Source organism: Amblyomma americanum, chromosome 6 (genome assembly GCF_052857255.1).
Source record: "Amblyomma americanum isolate KBUSLIRL-KWMA chromosome 6, ASM5285725v1, whole genome shotgun sequence".
NCBI classification, from domain to species: domain Eukaryota; kingdom Metazoa; phylum Arthropoda; class Arachnida; order Ixodida; family Ixodidae; genus Amblyomma; species Amblyomma americanum.
In genome coordinates this window covers 54,263,701-54,288,420 of record NC_135502.1, presented here as the reverse complement: position 1 = coordinate 54,288,420, position 24,720 = coordinate 54,263,701, and the positions used below count along the sequence as shown (strand labels likewise).

General features: G+C 45.5%; 1 protein-coding gene across 8 annotated transcripts; it reads left to right on the top strand.

Annotated features, from left to right (window-relative positions):
- The first annotated feature begins 425 nt into the window (after positions 1-425).
- On the top strand, positions 426-22,694 carry drn (zinc finger AN1-type doctor no). Of its 8 annotated transcripts, none has more exons than XM_077626884.1 (6): positions 650-878; positions 1,428-1,541; positions 3,609-3,827; positions 9,920-10,047; positions 20,270-20,438; positions 21,038-22,694. In XM_077626884.1, the coding sequence occupies exons 3-6, from the start codon at positions 3,674-3,676 to the stop codon at positions 21,184-21,186; spliced, it is 600 nt and encodes a 199-aa protein (XP_077483010.1). In that variant the 5' UTR covers positions 650-878; positions 1,428-1,541; positions 3,609-3,673; the 3' UTR covers positions 21,187-22,694. The 8 variants fall into 8 exon arrangements, with proteins under 8 accessions (XP_077483008.1, XP_077483013.1, XP_077483009.1 ...); XM_077626889.1 differs by having other exon boundaries at positions 654-878; positions 20,288-20,438; XM_077626882.1 differs by lacking the exons at positions 650-878; positions 1,428-1,541 and adding an exon at positions 426-576.
- Positions 22,695-24,720: the final 2,026 nt, after the last annotated feature.

The following is a 24,720-nucleotide window of genomic DNA, read 5'->3' as shown; positions in this document are numbered from 1 at the left end:
TAAGCTTGCATAGTTTGCTATATTACCTTGTTTGAAATGCATGCTACATGTAAAACTAGCATTGCACAACTAGCTACACACATTTTTTGCTGCAGTGTCCAGCTGAACACGGCTTTAGAGTAAATACTGTAAACACCAGCGTTCTAGATAAAATGACAACTTTCTATCATTGCCACTGTTTTATATGTCAAAATTCCGGTAAGTACTGTTACTAAGCTAGAACATTCATAGATCAGTTTTTCAAGCATGTAATTTCTGATATGCAAAATTCATCATTTTACGGGCGGGGTACAGGCGGCTCGAACGTTCTCCTAAATGCACATTTTCTCATCCACAAAATCCACCAAAAAACTCCTTTACTACACTGACAGCATTTTAGATGCATGCGAATTTGTCACTTGCGCCGCTAGTTATGACGAAATCGTTGCTGGTGCGCTTTCGCTACCGACGACGAGCAAGAAAAAGAAAAAGAAAACGCGCAGTCGCCCCAACCACGCGTTACCGCGGAAATCACGTGCCTCGCCACATCACTCCAAATTATGGCCGAAGACAAAAGGCATGCGTCAAAATTCAACGGTAAGAAGGCGCGCAAGTGACAGCCGTGGCACTTTCGCATGTTAAAAAGCGGCCGCCTCACGAGCCGACGTCATGGGCCACAAATGCGCATATCGTTCGAACGTAGTGCTCGGCACGATAAGCAAATTGCCAACCAACTAAAACTAGCCGCCAGACTCACTCGTGCGCTGTGTTACCTTTTATGCGCGAAAACTCAGTTTGACGCCAGGCAAGAAAAAAAAAAAGCACGGTTGGGGTTTTCAGGAACAGGTTGTGACGTGAATCTTCGGCGAATAACCACAGCTGGGGCCGCAGCCCGTGAGGTGCGTATTGTTCCTTCTTCTGGCGCACATACCGAGCGCAGAAAGCACGCTGCCACGCCGACTAGCCGTGGAGGCAGTTTCTTCAGATTGGCACTGAACGTTAAATGGGCAACGCGTTAGTTGCTAAGCTGGCAAGTGCTACGCAATTGCTGTGTTTTGCAATTCACCTTGGGAGCGCACCTCGGCTCGGAGGCGTAGTTCCCTGGTAGGGGGCAAAAATTAGAAACTCCTCGAGATTGCAGAAGTCAACGGTCTTGCGCTCTCTGTTATTGCTTCCTGGAGTTCTCCTCCTGGAGTTTTTTCTCTCTCTTTTCTTTTGCCGTTTTTGAAACTAGTCACTCAAGCAAACAGCCATGACATTTTCAGAGGTGGCTGCCCTAAACGGGTTCAACACCTCCTAAGCACGTGCATTACCCAGTATTCGGGATAGGTATAAGTGTAACGACCTTGCGCCGAGTCGACTACGCATAGTCCGGCTAATTTCAGAGCATTTCAGCTGCAACGTCACCTGCGGCGAAGATGAAAGCAGTTTTTTTTTCTTTCGTCAAGGGCTTGCGTCACTGCTACCGGAAAGTCTGTTAACGTCACCGCAGGAAGTGAAATAGCCGTTCTTGAGCAAGGAACGCTAGCAGCGCCTCTGTTCCTCCTCCAATCACCGCCGAGGTTTGTGGTCACGTGACAAAATTCTGATCTTTGATTGTGGCAATCTGCTGCTCATCACGAAAGCGGCAAAGGGCTGAGCATTGTCCCTTCTGTCCGTGGGCTGCAGTTGCCTGGGCAGGATGCATTTTATTTCGTGAAGCGCAGGAGACAAAGAACTTCGACGGCGTTGTCTGTGAACGATGCTTTTGTAGACTGGACACTGTTCGGCTGTGAAATCTCGTTGGATACCTGTCGCTTATACGTGGTGGACGCCATTTTTGCCTCGTCTTTCTGGTGGTGGATGTGCACTTCGCTCACAAGGAAACGTTTATTGCGCCAGCCTTGTGACTTATTGCGGACTGTTCGTGCTTGCTGCCGGCCCTTCGTCGGCACATTTTACCCGGGATATTGCCTCTGAGCCAACTTTAGGTGAGAAACCCCTATCAGCTGGAGAACAAGTGAGGCCTAAAACTATGCTACGCCCAGGCATTTAATAAGGAGGCCCTCGGTGTAATGACGCAGCTGTATATTTGGGCCGAGATTTGGCAGTCGCAATTTTATACCAGAAAGCTCATGAGCTTTCTTTTGATCTCTACCGCGATCGTAGACATGGTTAGTAGCGTTGCGATCCCGTAATTGTAGGCCTATTGCGCAGGTTTGCTGTGTGCGGTGGGATCACTTCTGTGAAGTGTCTGCATTTATTTCGTGACACACAGCCCACCGCATTAAGGCTTTACTTCCCGGTTCCCCGGGTGCCCCAGAGCGGCGAATTTTACTGCTGCTATTTGCGCAGTGCACTTGGCTGCTGAGCCTGTGGGCATGGACTTCAGACGGGGTACGAGTTTGTGGCCTTGCTGCCTACGTGCCGCGGACCCCGCTGTTTCGTGCAATGAGTTGCCGTTGTGCGTGACGCATACCTCGCTTACAGCGCGGAACGCGTAGCGAACGTCATAAAGAAAGACAAAGCCCTGAAGTGCGTACTCTGGCCTCGTTGATGTGCTAGCGTTCGCCTGTTTCCTTGTTCACGTGCGCTGATGTCGATGGCCGTAAACTTTTCGGAGATGTTCATATCGCGTCTCAAGGGCAATGACTCGTAGCGGGTTTCGCCTGTGCGGATGAAGGCAGCGTTTTGCGCTTGGACTCTGTAACTTGTCGATGGCTGGCCTGGCGTCGTGCCTGGTGTACTCACGCAAGCCATTGTTCACGGGTTCAGATCAGGTGATGCCCTTCACCTTGTCCTTTTTTTTTTTGTTCGGGACGCGCTTTGTCAACCTGTTGCTACGGGCGTTCAAGGGAAGTGCGAAGGCGCGGTGTTTATTGAAATCGAAGAGTATTCGGCTCTTTGGCTTTTTATTGTCTGACTGCTAGCTTTGGTGTCTTGCCCACTGACTAGCGTGTGTGGACACGATTGCGACACGCGGAATGGAAATGCGAGCCAGCTCATTTGCCGAGCGTCGCACAGATGATAAATGAAGCGAGTATGTATGCACTACACGAATGTACACCAATCTCGATACACCCATTCTCATTTGGAAGTTCCCAGTAACGCTAGGGCTGATTTGGCGCTTGCTTACTTTAATGATTTGGCCAGTTGTTTTTGATAGCTGTGCTGTCAATTCGTTGAGGAAGTACGAGCTTTCATGCTTTTTGATATATGCTGGGTTGGAAACTACTGCATAGCCTTAATAATGTTGCTGGTGTCTATCATGGGTAGATAGATGCAGTTTAGTAACATTATTTGTGCATAGCAGCCTCAGTACGCTACCTGTTTGCGGGTACTTGTTTGTCGTAAAAGACGGTTATTTGTCAACGGGTGCCACAGACGCAGCGTGGACCTTTTCAGCTCAGATTTTGGTTCTTTGAAATGAAGGTAGTTGTCTGATGCCCCCCATGTGCTCACTGTATGTGAAGAATGTCTTATTGAATGTTGGAGGTTAGGGCTAAAGACGCAGCTTGACAAGAGATGTTGGACATGTAGTGCAAACTTGATGTCGTGGTATTCTCATGGATGTTTTTGTGGCCAGCACATGTGTCCAGAGGAAACTCGTGTGTCTATTACAACTCGTGTTCATCTGGCTTGTTTGTCAGGTGTGTGGCAGCTTTCCTGGTCCCTGTGCGGACGTGACTGAGCGACGCTGGGCGGAAGAGGTATCATGGAGCGAGACACGAATCAGATGTCTCAGAGTGGGGCCTTGTGCCGGTCTGGTTGTGGCTTTTATGGCAGTCCGGCCACAGATGGGCTTTGCTCACAGTGCTACAAGGATGCCCTGAAGCGGAAGCAAGCAGCTGGCCGGGGCAGCCCAACAGGTACGTTGGTGTGTGCGTGCGGCAGTGAGGTGTAATGTACTGGAAAACTTATGACTGCTCAGGGTTGCAGATCATGCATTGAAGTTAGTCGTGTACACTGTGTTAACTGAAATGCAGCCACTGCGGCAGGCACCAGCCATGTGCCTTCATGCCCACTAGCAAAGTGCTGTGACCTTCATCGCAGGTGCCAAATGCTGTATTATAGATGGCTCGAAAAGTGTTTGCCAAGTTCGTCTGTTGTGTAATACAATGGTGTCAAACTAATAGTTGTTTGTTTTTCTGGGTGTCTAAAAGTGGTGGCGTGCTCACCTGAGCCTGGAGTATTCGTCAGCAAGCATATTCAGTTATTTGAGCTCCCTGAAAAGGTCTAGAGAGCCTTTCAGGCCAAGTTTGGCGCTGTGCACCTTACATGGGACTTCACTTGAAAGGCTCCAAAGTCCTTTCCTGGGTTTCAAATTACTGCTTACATTAGTCGACAAGAAATAGTTGCATTATGAAAATAGCAAACTAAAGCCTGTCTTGACACTTATGTGTCAAATTTTATCATATAAAATAAATTTTAATCTACCGTGATAGGTATTTGGGCTGCTTTTTCAAGACTCCGGCTTTACTGTATAGCCTTTGTAGGTTTGCACGGATCTCATTCAGAGGCAGTTAGTCATGCTTCCTGCGAGGCCCAGGTCTGGCAGAAGGGCAAACGGAGAATTGCTGAATGTGTGTGCATATAGACACATGCTACATAAGCAGCTAAGTGGCAGACATACCACAATATATTCTTGTGAAGTGCTGCAGCAGCGGGCAGCAGGAAAAATGCCAGGTTGCATGTTTGTTCCTGCGAAAGTTGCAAGAAAAGGAAACCCAACTGAAATAGTGCATTCAAGACCTCCCACACACCTCGTTTTCATTCACCAGCATTTTTTGAGGGAAGATTTACCGTAAAGAAGAGGTGCTGGTGTAGTTGCTGTAATGCTAAACTGGGATGTTTGTGGAAATCGCCATCTGTACAAACCATATTGTAGGCGGAGTGGAGTCTTTTGCTGCAAAAGACTTGTAGCACAGACTAGCCTGTGTAGATAGGGAACTGTGTTTTAATCACAAAAAGACCACTCTGGCTGAAAACAGAACATTTAAAAGTTAGGAAAGACCAAAAAACTGAAAACAATCACTGCCCACTGTCGCAAGTGAAATGCTTGCGTCAACTCCAATTTTTGGGCATGGATCCCTAGAGACGATGTGGCACCACCATTCACTTCAAAACTATGGCAACCTGACCTTCTCAGTAAGGACATCAAGAGTTTGCATAGACAGGTGGGAACATGTTTAAATTCAATTTTCTTGGCAATGAATGAATTTTCTGCTGCCAGAAAAGCTTCAAAATAGCCAGAAGCAGCAAGAATATCAAATTTTACTAGGAACAATAATTTACAGTAGTGGGAACGTAAGCGATGCAGTGTTTCCAGCTTATGCTGCTCTGGAGTCCATATTGTCAATGCATTCTTCCAGCATATTGAAGAACCCCAGGGGGCCGAAATTCTGAGAGCCTTTCACCATAGCGTCCGTCATAACCTTAGTCACTTTGGTACAAACACCCCATAAACCATATACCAATTTCCTTCTTGGCAAAAAGCCCTGTTGCAATGCTGATTGGGTGCTTGGCTGCCGAGCCTGAAGACTCGAATTCAAACCCAAACGGGGCGGCCACATTCCAATGGAAGCAAAACTCGACATGCTCGCATGTTATGAGATGTCGGTGCACCTTGAAAAGGACCATGAGGACACATTGTGTTTGTGCCAAAAACAGTTTTTATAGGCAAGAAAGGGCTAGAAACGAAATTCAGGTGTCGCCACATCCAGCAGATTTTGCTAGTAAATTGCAGTGTGTTGACAGTTCTTTGTGCAGACCAAAGGTGGCCCAATCACATAAAAACTGCGGTCAAGAGTTCTTTCAGGTGTAGCAGTTGCGAGTTTGAATCGAGCAGCGGGATAATAAGTGCAACTTCCTCTGCTGTAACTACATCTTTTGTGACAGGACAAACATGAACATGCCCAGAAAGAGCCATAGACTCAATTTTTACTTTAGACAATTCAGTGGAGTTGTTCTGGGAAAAATGGCCGTATTTTGTGGGTTTTTGTTAATTTTTTGGTCTAGGAACTATAAGGTATAAAATGTAATGCTATGCATCGAAACAAGCCCAATTAAATGCTCTTTGTACCAGCAGCTTCGTTAAATAGACCTGTTTCATCATATTTTAGTTTTGAAATCAATTTTTACATAAAATTTAAACAAATTGCAAAGAAAATAAATGATACAAAATGTCTGTCTGTCAAATAGCAAATACTCCTAGTTCTAGCTCTTTGTTTTCTGGATAGAAAACAATCACTTTAGGCCCCGCCCCGTATGTAGTTGGTCATGCGATTGGGTGAAAGCCGGGCAAACCGTTTGCAGAGCAGGCAGTATCAAGTTCTGCCCAAATGGAATGGAAATCTGACAGATAAGACAAATAACATTCGTAACATCAGGATCTTTTTCAAAATGGACACTGAGGTGAGCAAAACGACCCAAATAAGATTGACCAATGATCTGCCTCCGATAACCGGGTCTGGTTCCTAGTCTTTTTCAAAAACTCTGTGAAGTAAACTCTAATCAGCAGCATCCTCAGTTGCTGTTACTTGGAACCGCGAGATACGTTGCGTTTCAGGGCATGTGCCATGCTGGTGGAGGTGGCCATTTTTAACTTCTATGCTTCGCTTTTGTCACAACAACGGCGCAGAAGTGTTTGAAATTGGCGGTCACATACATCACTGCTCATGTCTTCAATTAGGCACTTGCTAACGTGGCAGGAAAGATGGTCCACCGGGAGCACTACTTGGAAGGACTTCACAAACGCTGCGCAAACATGGGGCATACTCTAAAGAATGCTGCAAATTTCTTTTATAGAGTAGGTTGACAATGGTCAGTGGGCATGGTACGGAAAGGATCCCAGGTGGTCAGGTCGATATGAACCCGTAGTTCTCCACTACGGCGTCCATCATAGCCTATGTGTGTGACACTTATAGATGTTAAATCTTTCCTTACCACGGGGAAATGGCTGTTTTTTGTATGGTTAATTTAGGATATTTTTGTGCAACAGCTATTAAGTTTACAGTGTCATGCAATACATAAAAGTGAAGGTAAATGAACGCGCTTTCAAATAGCATTTATTTTTTTTTAAATGCAAAAAAATTACTTCCATGAAAAAAACTTATTGAACAAAAAAAAAAACAAGAATTCTCGAAAAAGTTTTGAGTACAGAGTAATATCTCTGGCAAAAATTTTTTTAGAGAAATTCTAAAATATACAAATTGCGGGTATTTTAATAGGCTACAATGCCTTAAAAAATTATACCCATAAACTAAGTACTCTGAGTTAGAAAAATTTACATGATGCATAGTGAAATATTCAAGTTCTTGATTGGTCCAACATACAATTTTTTTTCAAGAAAAAGATTAACTTATAGCACAATATTATATACCAAAACGCGTGTGTTAAATGCACATTACAAAAGCACATTTTGAAAGGAAAACAGTGATATCAAAATGCGCAATAAAAATTAGCAATCACAAATAATTAATAAAATTCACCACAAACATTTCTAATGAGTAACAAATTTTCAGTGCAAAAAATTCTACAAAGCTTATGACAGACAGAAAATAGTTAACACTCCATAGGAGAATATCACAGCAAAGTTGAAAGTCATAGCTCGATAACTTTTGGAGCCATAAATGTTTCATTCGACCAGATTGGTGTGCCAGTCGCCGAAACAGTTTCTCGTGGTGAAGCACAAATGCACATTGCATGTGCGACAAAACACATTCGTCTTGTGTTCAACTTCCTTCTCCTCGTAACACTTCCTACAGTTCCGGCAAACGTCCTTTCTTTCAGGTTTGTGCTGTACACCTCTGCGTGGTGCAGCTGGCGAGGGAGGGACAGGAACTGGTGCAGTGTCCTCTAGTTCTAGAAGCTGTCCAATCAGCTCTGTCCTGAAGGCCAGCTGGTCAAATCGAGAAGGCCTAGAAAGCTCGGATGCTTGGGGATGCTGCGTGCGATATGCTTGAAAAATAATATAGCTGTTCACAGCTGCGATGTCGATGCAATGGAAGAATAACGTTTTCCACCATCGGATGCATTTCCTCAAAACATTGTACGTGGCAGTCAGCTGGTCCGATTTGTCGACTCCAAGCATTCCGGCGTTGTATTCGTCAATGAGCTGTGGCTTTTTTATGGCGATTTGATGCCACTTCCCATCCTTCTTTTCTCTTCGTTTGGCAAGCACGTGCGAGTTAGCTGTGTTTGCAGTGCTAACCATATGCACAACACGCCGATCTTTCCATTGAAGATACAAGACTCCCTTGTCTCTCAGCCAGCGGATGTCTCCTCTTTTAGCTTTCTTCTCCCAAGTGACGCCTTTCAGTTCTGTGGGGAATCCCTTGCGATCTTTTCGTGTTGTGCCGCAGGCTAGTGTCTGGCGTTCCAAGAGGTGCACAAGAAGAGAGGTCGAAGTATAGAAATTGTCCATATAGATAATGTACCCACGATCAAGGTACTTGTCGCAAAGCTTCGTTACCACATCAAAGGCTAGCCCATTGGCACTAGGTTTCTCACGCTTCCCTGTATACACTATGAACTGGATGGTGTAGCCGGTTTTCGGGTCCGCAAGAACCCATAATTTGTAGCCCCATTTCACAACCTTATGTACTGCCGAATTCCAGAGCGCGCTTTGGATTTCACCATCCTTTCGTCCACTGAAATTTTGCGATACGGCTGAAACAATGATGCAGAGCAGTCGTTGATGTGCTAAAGAAGCCAGGACACCTTGTCGAGTTTTTGTGCGCCAGCGCCGTTAGTTTCCGGGTCCGAAATATGCAGCATGGCCAGGAGCGCGGTGAAACGTCGCCTTGACATAATGTTTGGAGGGAGAAGCCCGGAAAACAATTTTGATGTACTCCAATACAAATGTAGCCGCGGCAGTTCCAGTATTTCCATATACAATAGTAAGGCGATGAACTTCATCATTTCTGCTGGGGTTACTTCTTTCCACGAACCGTCCTTCTCGCTGTAGGTAGGTTTCTCGGGGATGTGCATCCATGCATACTTGTTGGTATTTCTACAAATAGCAAGAATGACATCCGCCGTAAAGAAAAGGCGAAAAAAATCGAGTGCTCGCGATAGCCGCTTCGGACCGCTACGGAGCGCCATCCCGAGGTCAACGCCCGGATCTCTCTGGGGTCGAAACTCAACGCTTCTTTGACCTGGCGGAAGCACATCTTGCCCAAATGAAGTGGACACTCTATAAACAAAGAAAATAATAGTTTGGACACCAAGAGGGCAATTGAACAGACTCTAGATATCCATAAACAAAGGGGATGGCAAATCCGAAACCATTACCTGCGGGGAACAGCTGATGTTCCCGGCTGATCAGCTGCGTTTTCCTCATCTGAGCTGAACTCTGACGACGCAACATCGATGTCCGAGTCATCTGTGCTCGATGCGTCCAAAAGATCACTTGCCGGATCGTCGGGATCGAGCAAAATTGCGATCTTTCGAGCGCGCGCGAGTCCGGGTGTCGACGCCATTGCTCCGCTCAAGTGCGCGTCAACCTCTGAGCCCGCGCGTCCTTTAAAAATCGCCGCCATGCGGTAAAAATGTGAACCGTGCAGAAACGGAAACTCTACTTTGTATACAACCACCTAGATGGCGCCACAAATCCGGCGGAGCTGTGGTTTTTTCAAATTGCGCGCTCAAAAACTTCGATCACCGGTGATCGACGCCTAGTGCCGTGGTAAGGAAAGAGTTAAAGCCCGCATAGCATACCGTACTCGTTGGCAAGAAGATATTTCTTTTTATTTGTAGGTTCAGGTCTTGATATGAATTTTTGTGCTGGCTTCAAAGTGAACTTTGAAAACAGATTGCTAGGAAGTGTGTGGATCCATTTGGCATGGACTGTGCACTTAGCTTGCTCGTTGCTCCCCTTGTTGCTATTGATTTAAGTTGCATTTTTCGCTGTATGTGCCATTACAGTGTTGGTTGTGATGTTTGCTGCTCGAACTTTCAGCTTCGTCGTCCAGTGAGAGTGCCTCTTCCGCCAGCATCGCAGCCGTGTCGGACCCTGCCTTGAACACAGCCAGCCCTACGGTTCCTCCCGTTGTGGCCTCCACCTCCCAGGACGCTGCTGTCAGCGAGGTGAGCCCTGCTAATGTTGTACCTGTTTTTATCCGTGTGCCCGAAAATACGCCAGGGAGCCGTGGATAACGTCCACTTGGTTGAGAACTAGCTGTGCAGGGAACGTTTCTCATAGGTATCACTGGAATCATCCGGGCCAATTAGTGCATGATTCGTGGCAAAACGGTGTGCAGGGTAACAGGACACGGACAAGACACTTGACACAGTGCTGACTAAAAGCTGAGTAATTTATTGCTTTGCTTGGAATAAATACATGAAGCATCATCTAAAATACAAAAAGAATGCCATGGATATTATCAATTATGTCACTTTGGCCGGCATTACTTATCCAGAGAGTCAGTATCTTTTTTTCATTAACGTCGTTACGCCGGATGAACGATTCTTGTGTATGATGTTCACCTCGTATATGTTGTGCATGAGCTGCCTATTGTGTTTTTCAAAATTTTACATTGTCAAAAGTGTGGAATGCACTCATAATCAAACACAGGTCTTGCCGGCTTGCTGCCATACCCTGCATCAGTGTTGTTGACGTGTTCCACTTGAAGAACAAAAACAGCGCAGCAACAGGGACAAGAACGAAGACTGGACAGGCTGCGCTGTTGCTGCGCTGTTTTTTGTTCTTCGGGTATGTACCAATTCTCTCAACTCGCCGTTTTACTGACTTGTTCCATTAGGCAGATGTCGACTGATTTCCCAACATTCCTGTTGTGCGGAGTGTCATATGTTTGGCAATCAGAGTTACCAGAGTTGCTGCCCCTTCATTTACTAAACAGTGCTGTTCTTTCATGTGTTTTTGATGGAAGTTTTATATATTATGCATTTCAGCTATGCTGACCTATCTTCAGGTTTATCTGTTCACTATTACGAGGTTCGACTGTATAAGGTTGGAATAGCTCAGTACCTCTATAAACACAATTTTGTGGCATGCAGCTTTTGCCTTGAGATCTTTGTGATACGTGGAACTTCATTTGGATTTCAAGGGACCTGAAGAAATGTTCAAATTATCTGAAGGGCGAATTATTGGATTCTTCCCAAATATGCTGCCAGAAACCATTCGTGTAAGAAGTTTATTTAGTGAAAGTTGGGGCTGTGGGCATCAGCTTTTGAAACGAAATCTGTGAGCAGTGAAGATTTTTTGCAGATATGTGTAGTGCCTTAATGCATACACATTATCGGGAGTGTTGGAAGCAGGACTGCTTCGTAATAACTGTCTCCTACGGAGCCTCTTCACATGTGGTGTTACATGCGAGGAGGCTTCACTGCACAAACAGCTGGTGACGAGTGCGCAGAAAGAACAGAAGAGCAAATTTGGTTCGAAATGAGGAAAACGCACATCGGCATTGAGGTGGCAAGATGCAAAAAGGAAAGACCAGCAACAACTCAGTGTTCTAAATGGCATGCATCTGTGCACAGCAGGAGAAAAGACTGGTTCATTGTTTTTACTGGTACATGTTAAAGAACACCCAGGTGGTCTCAATTAATCGGGAGTCCTCCACTGATGCATCCCTCATTGCTCATGTGTTTCTTTGGGATGTTGAGGGACCCTGCTGTTTAAAAAGTTTTTATTAAATAACTGTACGCAGAATTTTTGTTTTTGTGTTTTCCTTCAAATAATGTGTTAGATATAGGTATACATGGAGTACCCCGTGGTATTTGCCAATGATTGCTAAATAATTTAAAATTGAGTTTCTTCTTGACACTGTTTTGGTTTAAGGTTAATCAACTGAATGATGGCCGCGGCATGCACTCTAATTTAGGCCACATGACACTTCCTTTAAAGAAGTCGCAGTTATGCAATCTTCAGGGAACATGTATTTTTGTGTGTCGATTCTAAATAGTCACCGACCAAAATTCAGACCCTAATTTTTCAAACATGCTTGATTATTTGGACTTCCGTGGCACCGTGACACTGCCCGTAAAGCTAATGTATGAGAATGCCTGAAATTTCGGACGCGTTGCAACTGACTGCTTGATTTTTTTGGACCTCATTCGCACTCACTGCCAATATTCAAGCTGCCATCTAATGTGTATAGTGGAACCTCATTAACTCTAGTGCTGCCGCGGTGGCTCACTGGGTAGGCGCTTGGCTGCTGACCCGAAAGCCACGGGTTCGATCCCGTCCGCGGCAATCGAATTTCGATGGAGGTGAAATTCTAGGGGCCAGTGTACTGTGCGATGTCAGTGCACATTAAAGAACCCCAGGTGGTAGAAATTTCCGGAGCCCTTCACTATGGAGTCCCGCATAGCCTGTGTCGCTTTGGGGCGTTAAACCCCCACAAACCACAAACCATAAACCACTAACTCTAGCTGCAAGGGAGTTCGAAAACTTGAACCAACAAAATTAAATTCAAGTTAAATGGGAACCTCTTCAGTGACTGGCTGTGATGGTTGGCACAATGCGCCTGCATGGTTTTGAATTCTTAGTTTTTGGATGTCGTCCGGCACAAAAACTAGCCACAGTCCACACAACACTAGCCACAGTCCGCGGGACAGTCACCTTTGCAGTCTTTCATTCCGAATGCAAAAATAGGTAGCATCGAAGATCGAAGCGTGCAGAAGGCGTACGGCTCATGGAGACGGCCAGCGGAAGAATATGGCATTGCTTTTCAAAGCGAAGTCGGTGTTCCTGAAGCAAAACGCACTGCAGCCCCTACTTTTCTATCGTAAAACTGTCAACGACTGCCGTTTTGACAGCGGTCAAGGCGCCTGTATACATGCAAGCCTCTGTTGAGTGCATGCAGTAATGTACCGCTGGCTTATACCCCTGTCACACGGGCATTTCGAGGGCCCTCGAACCGATAGTCCGACTCAAAGGCGATCGAGCGCTGCCACACGGGCAGTTTCAATGGCGATCGAGTCAATAGCCTATAGAGTCAACGGAGCATCGCAGAACTCCATCGAGATTTCGAGGGCCTTCGAGCGCTGCCCAAGGTTGCTAGCGTTGCTTCGAGCGGCGCCAAGCGCACTTTCGTACACGACACATTCACGGTGCAAAAACATGAACAAACATTATTCGCATAAAATTTAATGCAAGCAGCCTGTAAAATTATTTTAAAATTATATTAGACTGGTTTTAAGTGCATTAAGCGCATTAATTTTGCGTTGCAGTCTTTGCGTTGCTTGCTTGCTTTGCGTTGACAACATGGCGGCACCCTGCCCGCCCGCTTCACAGCGATAACAGCTTCGTCGCTAATCCCTCAAAGCAATATCGTGTTCTAAGCTGTTGTATTCGCCTTCAATTTGCCCATTCTTACCCTCGCATAAAGTTTCTAGAGGCAAATAGCTCTTGTTTTTCAGATATCTTGGCGATTTCCCAGGTCTTAAGCCTGACGAAGCAGCGCTCCGACGCAGTTGGACTGGCTTGGTTTTGGCTCGTTTTGTATTAGTGTGGCTACAGCAGTGTATGCATATGTCCGTCGCGTACGTGCAATTAAAAGGACTTTCGCGTATGCCTGTGTTTCAGCATTTAGTATACATTTATCAAATATTTTTATTTTTACAAAATCCAAAGTAGCGATTGTGGCGCCACACATCCGTGGCGTAAGACACGAGAACCATTTCAATGGCCATTGAGATTTGCCGTGTAGCAGCGGCGAGTTCGATGGCGATTGAGAATCTCGAAGACCCTCAACTCGAGGGTGATTGAAACTGGCCGTGTGACAGGGTATTAGAGAGCCCCTACTTTTCTATCGTAAAACTGTCGACTGCCGTTTTGACAGCAGTCAAGGCGCCTGTATACATGCAAGCCTCTGTTGAGTGCATGCAGTAATGTACCGCTGGCTTAGAGATAGGTTTTCGACTCTCGTCACTAGGCCTAATTCTAACGGAGCTCTTGCTTTGTCCATTTGTCGGTTGTTGTCCTTTCGTCATCTTCACCTTGGTTCTGGGCCCTTCGTACTGCAGGTGCAGTGCAGTGAGTTCGCTTTCGCGTCTAGTGTTTGTCCCAAACTGTGCATTCTTCGGCGACATGTGCAGCGAGATTGTCATAAGAAGCTTCAGAACTCGCACAAAACTACCGAGTCCTTCCTCTGGCATATTGGCAAGTTAGTGACTTTTCCTGGTCAAATTAGATTTTTCGGACATTTTTGCGGTTCTGGAGTCTGAAAAATTGGTCGTTGACTGTAGATCTTTTAATTTCGTGTAAAAGTCTTTATGCTCATATGTAGTATGTTGTGAAAGTTTTTGGATAGAGCTTTTAAGAAATGTTGCTGCAAGGAACTTGCCTAAATGCATGACATTACTTTTTCATAACATCAAGGAATGCAATAAGGGTAAAATTATCATCCTGCCTATCGTAGAACCTGAATTATAGGGTTTATAAGTTGCCACTCAAGAAACAGGGATACAAACTTTTCCTCCTGTTTCTGAACTGGGTGACTTGAACACCTCGTAACTCATCTTCTAGGATAGGCAGGTTAATAATTTTACCTTTATTGCATTCCTTGACAAATGAGTGCACTAGCCGCATTAGCCGCCATGGTGACTCAGAGGTTATGGTGCTCGGCTGCTAATCCGAAAGAAGGTTCAGTCCTGGTTGTGGCGGTCACATTTTGATGGAGGAGAAAAATCTAGAGGCCTGTGGACTGCGGTGTCAGCACATGTTAAAGAACCCCAAGTGGTCAATATTATCCGGAGCCCTCCACTCCAGCATCCCTCATAGCCTGAGTTGCTTTGGGACGTTAAATCCCATAAAACCAATAGCATGCATTTCGACAAATTCCCTGTAGCTAAGTACCCAATTATGACTTTCCCCAAATTACACCTCGTATTATATGTGGGTTCGTATTTTACGTGGGTTTTTACGGTAGTCGATGCGCTGGCCAGAACACTTTCTCCACAAGACTTGCGTGACATATTGTGCAAGTGCACAACGACTTGTTTTACATGAAATTAAATGACATACCATATTTACTCGTGTAAGAAACCACTTTTTTCTAGAAAAGTTTACATCAATTAGAAGAGAGTTATTACATAGGGGGAGAAGTTTTTGGCAGATTTTTTTGTAAAATTTTCTTTGTACAATATGAAATTTCATATTGTATATTGTATGTCTATGTCCACTTGGCCGCCCGTCCGTCTATTCATAATCAACAAAAGTGCACTCTCAACAAGTTGCGGCCCCGCATCACCCATGTTGGTGCCGCCGGTGTTTAGTATCATTCGCATCTAAAGTTGTTTGCTGTATCATGGTGCGGTCCAATGTTTTTGGTGTTACCGTAAAACCCGCATATTATAACGGAAGTTTTTTTTTCCCAGATTCTAGCATGTCAAATTTCCACCTCATATTATATGAGGATCCAAAAAAAAAAATTCAGCCCAAAATTTGCAATCCTGGTTTCGTTAATATCGAGCTCCATCATCGCATTTCTAGCAAGAGGAGGCGCTATATAGCGTTGGCGTAGGTCGGTAGCTTCGATTTCTATGCCATTTCGCTGCGCTGTCTTCAGGTCGTACCACCGAGAGTGATAGCACCTCTCATGGTGTCGGTACCGCGGAAGCAGCAATCAGCTGATTTTAAAAGGAGAGTGACCGTAGCTGCCGTAGTACCTGCCTTAAGCATCGGCACTTCATCGAGCACTGCTACTTGGCTTGGATGAGGCAGAGAGCCTGCAGTTAGTGCCGCTGTGCACGGACCTCTCTAGGACAGTTGGATCTCGGATGCTTGGGCCAGCATTCCCGAGGAGCTCGGTGGTTATTTCAAGAAATACCTGTTATCGAACGTGCTGGACGGTACCGAAGGCATTTCTGTGAAAAGTCATCTCTAACAAGGGCCTCTCGGAAGACGGCGCACCTGACACAACAATCACCTAACTACGGACACTTCCGAAGTGTGCGCGCCAGTGCTTACGCCTGAACTGGTCTGCACAGGACGCCAGTGGGAGCGGGCCCGACACCTCTATACCTGCTGCTCTCGCTACATGCATAATATCAGGCGCACCGGTGTACACATTATAATCTGAGGGCGTTTGGTTTCCGCAACTTCTGGAACGTCTTCGAGCTGACCAGCTTTCGTTGCTCGGGCAGGCGGAGGAAAACTGCTTGTCAGGTTTTGCTATCCCCAAATTACACCTCGTATTATATGTGGGTGCGTATTGTGTAGGTTTTTACGGTAGTCGATGATGTGCTGGCCAGTCATGGCGAGATAATGTGAACATACTGAACACCGGCCCTGAAGGTTAGGTGCATATTTATGCGAGGTTAAAAAAAAGTTAATTCTCAACAACGAAAGTGAGGGGTTGGTTCATTGTGCAAGTAGATAGGTTGTTTTAGAATTGGCACATGAAACCATATTCCCTGAATAAAATTAATTATTTTCCCTTAAAACCCCACAGTTTGCAATTTATTGTTTTAACCCTCCAGGTTAAGGGGAGACACTGGTCTTAAAACGAAAATTTTTAATATTAGAGATATTGTAATGAAATTAAGTATGCACATGTATTTCTTCCTCCTGTGTTCAAAAATGTAATTAGTTTCAGCTTATCTCAATTAGTTCTATACTCATGAAAAAATAAATGAAGCCTAATTAGGTCATTTCTTGCGTGTCATTAAGACACTTTCCCTCACCATTTTTTGGTTCCGATTAAAATCCAGCAGTAGCCAATGACCTGCCACGTGGAGCTATGCTATCTATATTGTTATTAAGGTATATCATCATATAAAAATGTTCAATTATGTCGATGCATCACAATTCTGGAATATAATTAGCTGGCATTATTGTTCACAAAATTCGATATGTTCAACTTAGCCACATAAATAGAGCATAGCTCCGCAGTTCAATTCTTTCTGAATTCAACGGTGTAAAATTTATTAAAATTGCACCACAAAAACATAACGAAAAGTTCCGTAAGGCTAGTGACATTGGCTAAAAACATGAAGCTGAGAAAATCGCATTTAAAGTTTTGGCGCTGACTACAGAAAATTTTGGGAGGAATCTTCAACAACGGATTTTATTTAGATGTTCTCTATCGGTTTCCCTACAAAGCAAAACAAAAAGTGTCTTATTCCATGCAAGGAAACATTAATAAAAAAATGTCGAAGGTGTAAGCGTGAGGAAGTTGTAAAGAAAATGATTTCTGATGAAGTTATCGGTACATTATTTTAGAGACAATGGAATGCAGGGCTAGGGTGTTGAGCTCTAAAGACAATATTTTGAATCCTGAAAACTGTTTTTTGAGAAACCTAGCGGTCCAAAGCCAAGGAGATCCGAGCCCCCACCACGGCAAGCAGTTGGGTGGTCCTGAAAAGGACCGTTGGGTGCGACGCTCGACACGTCTTCTACTCTCTCTTTGAAAAGAACCGCCTGGGTGTTAGGCAGCATGCTTCCCTGTGCTGCTGGAGAACGTCTTCATAGCAGTCCAGGACTAATCTTCAGTTACGCCCGTTTTGTGCCGCCTTGTCAGTCTCTTTCGTATTAGTGCTCTTTAGCTGAGCTTCATTTGCCTTGTGCAAGCGCAGGGCATCTTTTTCTAGGCTTCGGTAAACAAAGCAGCCACCAGCAGCATAGCCCAGACTTGCAGTGATGGATTCATTAGTTGCCCTCCTTCCTGGTTGTAGATGGCAACAGCCTCAGCAGCAGCCCGTTTCACACTTTCCAAAGAAGCATTTCCATTCTTTGAAGCTTGCGTTCAAATGAGAGAGTGTAGGCTCTCTCACATTCTGAGTCTTTCCTTCACTGCACCGTGCCAACAGGTTCTCATCGCTGAGCCTTGCAAACACTGGCTCCAGAGCAGCCCCAACACAAGCCGGGAGGGCATTCTTGTGTGGAGGTGGATATTCACCATTGGCCAAGGCTCTGTTGAACTTACACCAAGAGTCAGCACCCTCAGGACACTTGGAGTGGTTCGGGACATCATCTGCAGAAGTCATGTGCAGGAGTGTAGCTTCCACTGCCTTCTTCATGCCTGGAATGTCATTACTGTTGCTCCTCAGGGCATAGCCATAGTAGTTAGTGATCTTCTTGATCCTTTCCTGCGTCAGCTTGCCTCTTCCGCCAAGAGGTTTACCTTGAGCCTTCTTTCTATCAACCAGGTTCCATAGAGCAGTCCCTATTCGCTTGTGAACGTGGTTTATGCAATCCTTCTTGTCAATCTTTATGAATCCGTACACTTTTGCTTCTGACAAAGCGTGAAAAGTCCGGCTGTCTCCATCTGAGAGGACGGTCGTGTAGCGCAGACCATACTTGGCCAGAGACCTCTGAAACATGGTCAGCGCAGCCTCCACTTCCATGCGGCCAGAGTTACAATGTTTCGCTGGCACTCGTGGGTGGCGAGCCAGTCACTGTAGCCTTCAAGTAAACAATGTGGCCGATTACAAGACCAGTGCACAGCTCAACAATGCAGCCCACACTGATGTGAGAGCTACGACCTCGGGTCATCCACGAACCATCAGAAATGACGTCAATGTTCCCAACTGGATTCAAGAAGCCTCTATAGGGATCCTTGATGACTGCCACGCTGGCAGAGGCAGCTTCGCTTGCGGTCGCTGTGCTCTTGCAGGCTTTCACAAGTTTTCAGGTGTCTTTGAAAGGCCTTGTGGTGCAGACCTCGGTGTGACAGGTTCATACAGGCGCAAAAGTCTGCAAGGGCAGTCACGCCTTTCCCTATAGTCTGTATTCCCTTCATGGCCCTCATGTTGACCTCGAAGGGAGTTATGTTGGCAGTTCCACTTACTCGCAGGGAAGAAAATTGCTTCCTTTCGAAGTTGCAGCTGCCGCAGACGAGCTGGATCTTCACAGCTAAGCCATACTCCTTGTCAGTTGCGTTGCTCAAAGTCTGACTTCCTGCGCCGCAGGTTCCGCACTTCGCTTGCGCAAAAAAGTTGTTTAAAACTTTCAAGTCCACAATCACGAACTCGGTACCAGCGTCACCGGTCTGGCACTCTGCGCTGACGCCAAGAACTTCAAACTTGCGCTGGGTCGCTGACTTTTCCGACAGAGCGGACTTCGTGTGCGCCGATCGCTCAACAAGCTGCGCCTGCTCCGCCGCATAGTATACGGCATCAACACGAAACTGTATCGTGATCCGGGCTGCAATTTGTGCTGGAACTCGGTCCCACAGTGTCGTCAGCGAGCAGCGTGGTTGACGTTCCTGGCAGATCCAGCGAGTCAGGCACCGGCTGGCTCTAACGAAGATCCTGATGGCGTGCTTGTGGCCAACGCCTTCAGCTTTTTGTTCCACGCAAAAGCAGACGCGCACTAAGCGGCAGCGGCACTGGTGAACGCAAAAGCGAAAGGAAAAAAAAAATGACGCGCCAGTCACGCCAGTCAGTGGCAGGCGCGGAACGGCACACTTTTCAAGCGCACCGTGCGTGAGCCAATCAGCGACCCGGAAACGGTCTTCGGAAAACCGGCCAGGGCCGTCGTTTTGCTTGAGTGACGCCATTTTGAGAACTCGAATTTTGCACAAAGAAAACAGCTTCAAACCAAGTCCGACATGGTGGCGATCGGCTGGCTGCAGCGTCCGTGGCGCGCGCAGGAAGTTAGAACAAATTTCGTGGCTGCCGTAGTATATTGAAAGCATATTTTATCGCATTTCCCGACCAAATTTAGCGTTAATAATTTGAGAATAGGTGCTCGAAGGGTCAAACGTTACGAAAATGAGTTTTGCTCAAAATCGATTTTTTTTTACCATTTTTTACTTTTCTAAGACCCGCGTCTCCCCTTAAACTAATGGGCTGATTGTTTGCATGCCTGCAAATTAATGGCTGGCAGTGGTGGCGCTGCGGCAGCTGAATGTGAGAGAATGAAATCTGTCAATGGCGATAGTTCGCCTTGCAGAAGTGGCGCATCTTCTTCGAGTTTGATTACAATTGAATCTCGAATTTCCTCAAATCAGTAGCAATTTCAAAACACCTATGTGGTAGGCGTTGGCTGTGATTCTAGTGGCAGTCAAAATTATCCCATTTAAAGGGGTTTTACAGTGTGGGTTTGAAACCTTTCTTGCTCGATTTGCTTCTTTGGTGCACTTTGAGCTGCTGTATATAACCTTTGGGCTTTATTCCTATGGCTTTTTCCTTCACATTGCACCGTGCTCCTCAACAGATTTTGGCGTCTGGGTGCTATGAGCCATGTGTTCTGTGCTGCAGGTGGAAGATTGGTGTATTGTATGTGGCTGCTTCATGCCTTGTTCCCGGTGCATATTCTATGTTTTGCATTGTGTGTATGTGTGTGTGTGTGTGTGTTGTGAGAGTAGCTGATACCCTGTCTCTGTATGGGTCCTATAAGGCCTGTTCCTTGTTGCAGAAGGCAGACCTGAACCTGGATGCATGTGGTGCACCGTCAAAATCAACAGAGAGTGTGACCTCCGAAACAGGCAGCCAGCAGGATGACCAGAAGGACCAAAAGAAAAAGAAGAACCGGTGTCGGATATGCCGCAAGAAAGTCGGCCTCACCGGTGAGCATTTGTTTTGCACGTTTTGTGACATTAACTCAATAGCTGTCAGTTAGTGTGTTGAAAGCATTCTTTAGGTTGCTGCTTTTCGTAATAGCTCAGCAGCTGTGGCATTCTGCTGCTGAGCAAAAAGTTATTAGCTAAGTACCCAATTATGACTTTTGGCATTGCTCAGCCCGGTCATAGGTTGGGAGCATAAAGACCCACCCATTTGAAGCTCTGGTTTCTGATGGCGTTCTTTAAGAGAGAAAGCTTTAATAAAATTCAAGGAGGTTTTAACCTCCAAGGCTAGGATTCTACCATGATCCCGTGGTACCTGGCGGCTGCCTGGGCTTGAATGACGACTTTTTTTGTCTGAGCTGAGCTTTAGAGCAGCCTCCCATTTTTCTTAATTTCTAATGGTCCAGGGGTTCTGTGAGTACTCTCCTGAGAGTTGGGGGGGTAGGCTCAATGTTTAGCTGGCAAGTTGCTGTGCCTAATGCCAGAACAGAGCCAGAATAGCGCACAGCTTTGGCCCATGCTTGTGTGACATCACAAGCTGCTGCGCAGATCTCGGTCGTGTGTGGTTGATTTTGCACTCTTTGCCGCTCTTTGCTGTGCAGGCTTCCAGTGTCGCTGTGGAGGCCTGTTCTGCAGTCTGCATAGATATTCCAACGAGCACGATTGTACTTTTGACTATAAGGAAATGGGTGCCCAGGAGATCCGAAAGAACAATCCGGTGGTCGTCGGGGACAAGATCCAGAAGATTTGAGGGCCCCCTAGTGTAGGAGGGTGCTGCATCCTTTTTGGTCCGTGCGGGAGGGGTTGTGTGCTCACGAGGAGGGCAGAAGAAAAGCATCACGCAAGCAAGATTGCAGCCAAGTTATTCTTTTTCTTTAAAGCCTTAGCAGTCTTTCTTCGCTCGCCTTCTGTGCTTTTTTTTTTCTTTCATTCTCACTCCTTATTATTTCCTGCCATTGCCAGTCGCTGCTGCTGGTGCCACTGTTATAGTGGCAATTGCGTGCCCTCTTTATTTTTTTTTTCTTTATAACTTTGTGAATGTGTACTGCTTTTCCTTTCAGTTTGCTACAGTGCTACTATGCTGCTCTTTCTCTACTCTCATCCACTCGACATATTAGCAGGAACAAAAAGCAGACCAAGAAGTGTTAGGTACATTAAAAAATTCATAGCGTGCCCACTCTTCGGTGCACTGTTGTAAAGATTTTTCTTCTTTTTCCTCTGCACATCTTGCTTCACTCTTTCTTGTTTGTGTGAGACTTCTGTTCTTTTCTTTTAATTTGGAGCGAATGTGCACGTGAGTGGTGTGTGTATGTGTGTGCGTGCGCGTGTGTGTGTGAATCTGACGAGACTGACTTGCCCTCGTGCCCCGTGCCCTGCCATTGTGCTTATAATGAAATGAAGCGTATAGCTGGATGCAGGCATTTTTCTTGATGGGCACCAGTGGTGTGCAGGTGTCATTGCCTCACGAAAAGAATGTTGGCAGTACGCTTGTGTGGTTTAGTTTTTTTTTATCTGACCAGGGCTAAGCCAATGCGCTGCTTTGCAGTAAATGGTGTTGCACAATTGTTGTGCTCTCGGCGACTCCTTCATACTTTGTTGTTTTTGTTTAGTGATTGGTGTAAGCTATGCATTGTGACCAGGACTGCTGGAGGCCAGTGCCGATTGGCTTGCACTGCTAGTCCTGATGCAGAAAGCATGTGCAGTACTAGACACCACAGCAGCAGTTCTTGGCTTCGTTGATGTTCAAGATTTCTTCTCTAATTTACATTTAGACTGGCAGATACAGTTCCCAGACTCGCTTGTCAGTGGCTAGCAAAGTGAGGCGGTTGCACTCGTCCAGTGGGCTTGTAATAGCAGGCAACTTGAAAGAGGTGCACTGCAAATGATTCAGTATGGGCTGCTAAGATCACGCAGCTTGAGAGCTAAAGCTTAGCGGCTTTTTCGGGTGCACTGCAATTTTGTTTTTGTATGCTGTGAACTGCATGGTTTATAGTCCAAAACTTTTGACTGCTGTTTGACCTTGGCGGTACAAAGCTAGCACAGTAAAAATTGCCTCTACTTTTTGTGCGTGCATGTGTGTGGTGTGAGCGCTGTTGAGCGCTGTGGCCGGTCATTCACTTGGGTATTGGTAAAATTATACTGTGCAGTGGTAACTGTCGAAGTTAAGATTGTTTCTTTTTCTAGTAATAGGCAGTGGTTGCTGAATGCGGAGACCACTTTGTATTATATCTTCTTGTACAAATAAACATTTCGAAATCAGCTGGTTTGGTTGGATTTTGTAACCATCAATACGTTTGACCTGTGAAATGTCCTTTTTCCTGGGGTGTCGCAGAGAATTTGGGTTTCCTAATTAGATAAGACCTTTTACTTGGATTTTCTTTGCTGAACAGTGCTGAGCACTTTGGAGTGCAGATCATAGGCGCGCGTACCTGCTTTGCGTTCATCGGCATAACCGGCAGAGCGAAAACAAAGCGAAGAAATTGAGGGGGCAAAGGATGAACGTGGGGCGATGCTGAAGGGAGAGCAAAAATTAAAATGTGGAGGAGGGGTAGAGTTGGAAGAGAAAGATTGAAAGTGGAGGAGGATACTGTGGGGGCAGGTGAGAGAGGTCTGTCTGCGCCGGCTGTTGCTAAATGACTGCCTAAGCTGTCATGCTTAGAACGTGCACTGCAACCACCTTGTGCATAAGAGACAGTGGTGGATTCGGCTGTAGGCAAATACTCCTGCAACCCCCCTATTTCAGGCGACACATATTGAAAAGACAAGTGCATGGCTGATTATATTTGAATCAGCTTAACATCTGCCACAAAACTGCTAGTCACAACTGGAGTCTGCTATTTGGCTTTCAAACTGTCTGTGGTTGCATACATGGGCGTCTGTGGTGGCTGTTTGTGGAGTCTGTGCAGTTCACCATGGGGACAGGCATGTGCTACACTGAATGTGCCGGTGGCCTGCTCCAAAACGAGGACTTGTCCTCTGTGGCTTCAGTGTTCTTCCTTGAAGCACAGAGACGATCACATTGCAACACGTTCTTGCAGGGAGCCGCAAACACTGGACTCCCCAACACTGCAAGGGTTGCACCGTGCCGCTCAGCTCGGTAGTTTAAGGGGGGACACTGGTCTTAGACCTATTTTCCTTATTTTTAGTCCAATCCTAATGAAACTGTATCATGTTGCTCAGTTTTTTATACTGATTTCAAATATGAAATTGCTTTAATTCATTAGTTCCTACGATAATTAATTTTAATTAGTCATTTATTAGTACCTTATGGCCCAATAAAAATTACTTTTAACCCATGGCTACATAGTATGGTGAGTAAAGAGTGCAATAATCAAAGCAGTTTTTCCATTTTACCCTCTTTAGTAATTTTACAGCAAGAATAGCAGCATTTAAAGTGTGAATATTATCCATCGATAAACTTTGCAAAATTAAATTCTTGAAGCGTGATTGAACAATTGTGCTTCAATTATTGCATGCATTGTGCCTTCAGCTTCCCTTAGCAAACAATATGACATGTCTATCTGTCCTAGAAGTTGAAATAATGACGTACTAAGACGGCCAAGTGTCAAAAATTTTCATGGTGTTCAATCGCCTGCTCCTGCACAAATTGAGCCCACACAGTGATCTAAATTTAATATGGCCAAATACCGATTTCCTGCAGGAGAAAACTGCTAGAGTTGAAGAATATTATCTACAGGCTCCAAAAATGTCATTTTTAAAAAATTGGTTTTGGGTCATTTTTTGGTCCCAAAGACCAGTGACCCCCCTTAAGGCCTTCTGCCACAAATGGCAATGCTTCGCATTGTACTCTTAAGGTAGACTGAGCATCGTCAAAGTTTTCTCCCTTGATATATATCGCACAATCAAGCTGTGCTCAAATTTTGCGTTGAGAAGTACCGTAATCTTTTTTTTTTCCCCAACTGTTGGATTGTTCAGTAGACTGGCGATAGGTCATTGCTTCCATGAGGTGAGAGAGTGCATGGTTTGTAATCTCGCCATTTCCAGTAAAGTGAGAATTGGGTTGCTGTTAAAGTTTGGTGCATTAGCATCTAATTGCAGTTTGAAAGGAATATACCTCATCATTCGGCGATGTCTGCACTTGCCGACAGATTGCAGTGAATAGTGAGCGACAAATGTTTTTGCAACTTTTTTTAAAACTTAGAAGATTATAGTGTGAGGAGTGCTGCATATTAAAGTGCAAAGTGGCTGTTGTGAACAGACCAGTGATGTATCTGGACATGGCCAGCCATACCTCTGCTGGGGCTAGAAAGTAATTTAATGAAAG

Bases quoted from the DNA above. Each gene is read 5' to 3' on its own strand.
- drn (XM_077626882.1), top strand. From the start codon at position 3,674: ATGGAGCGAGACACGAATCAGATGTCTCAGAGTGGGGCCTTGTGCCGG. The intron at 3,828-9,919 runs GTACGTTGGTGT...TCGAACTTTCAG, and splicing joins TGGCCGGGGCAGCCCAACAG to CTTCGTCGTCCAGTGAGAGT. The intron at 20,439-21,037 runs GTGAGCATTTGT...TTTGCTGTGCAG, and splicing joins CAAGAAAGTCGGCCTCACCG to GCTTCCAGTGTCGCTGTGGA.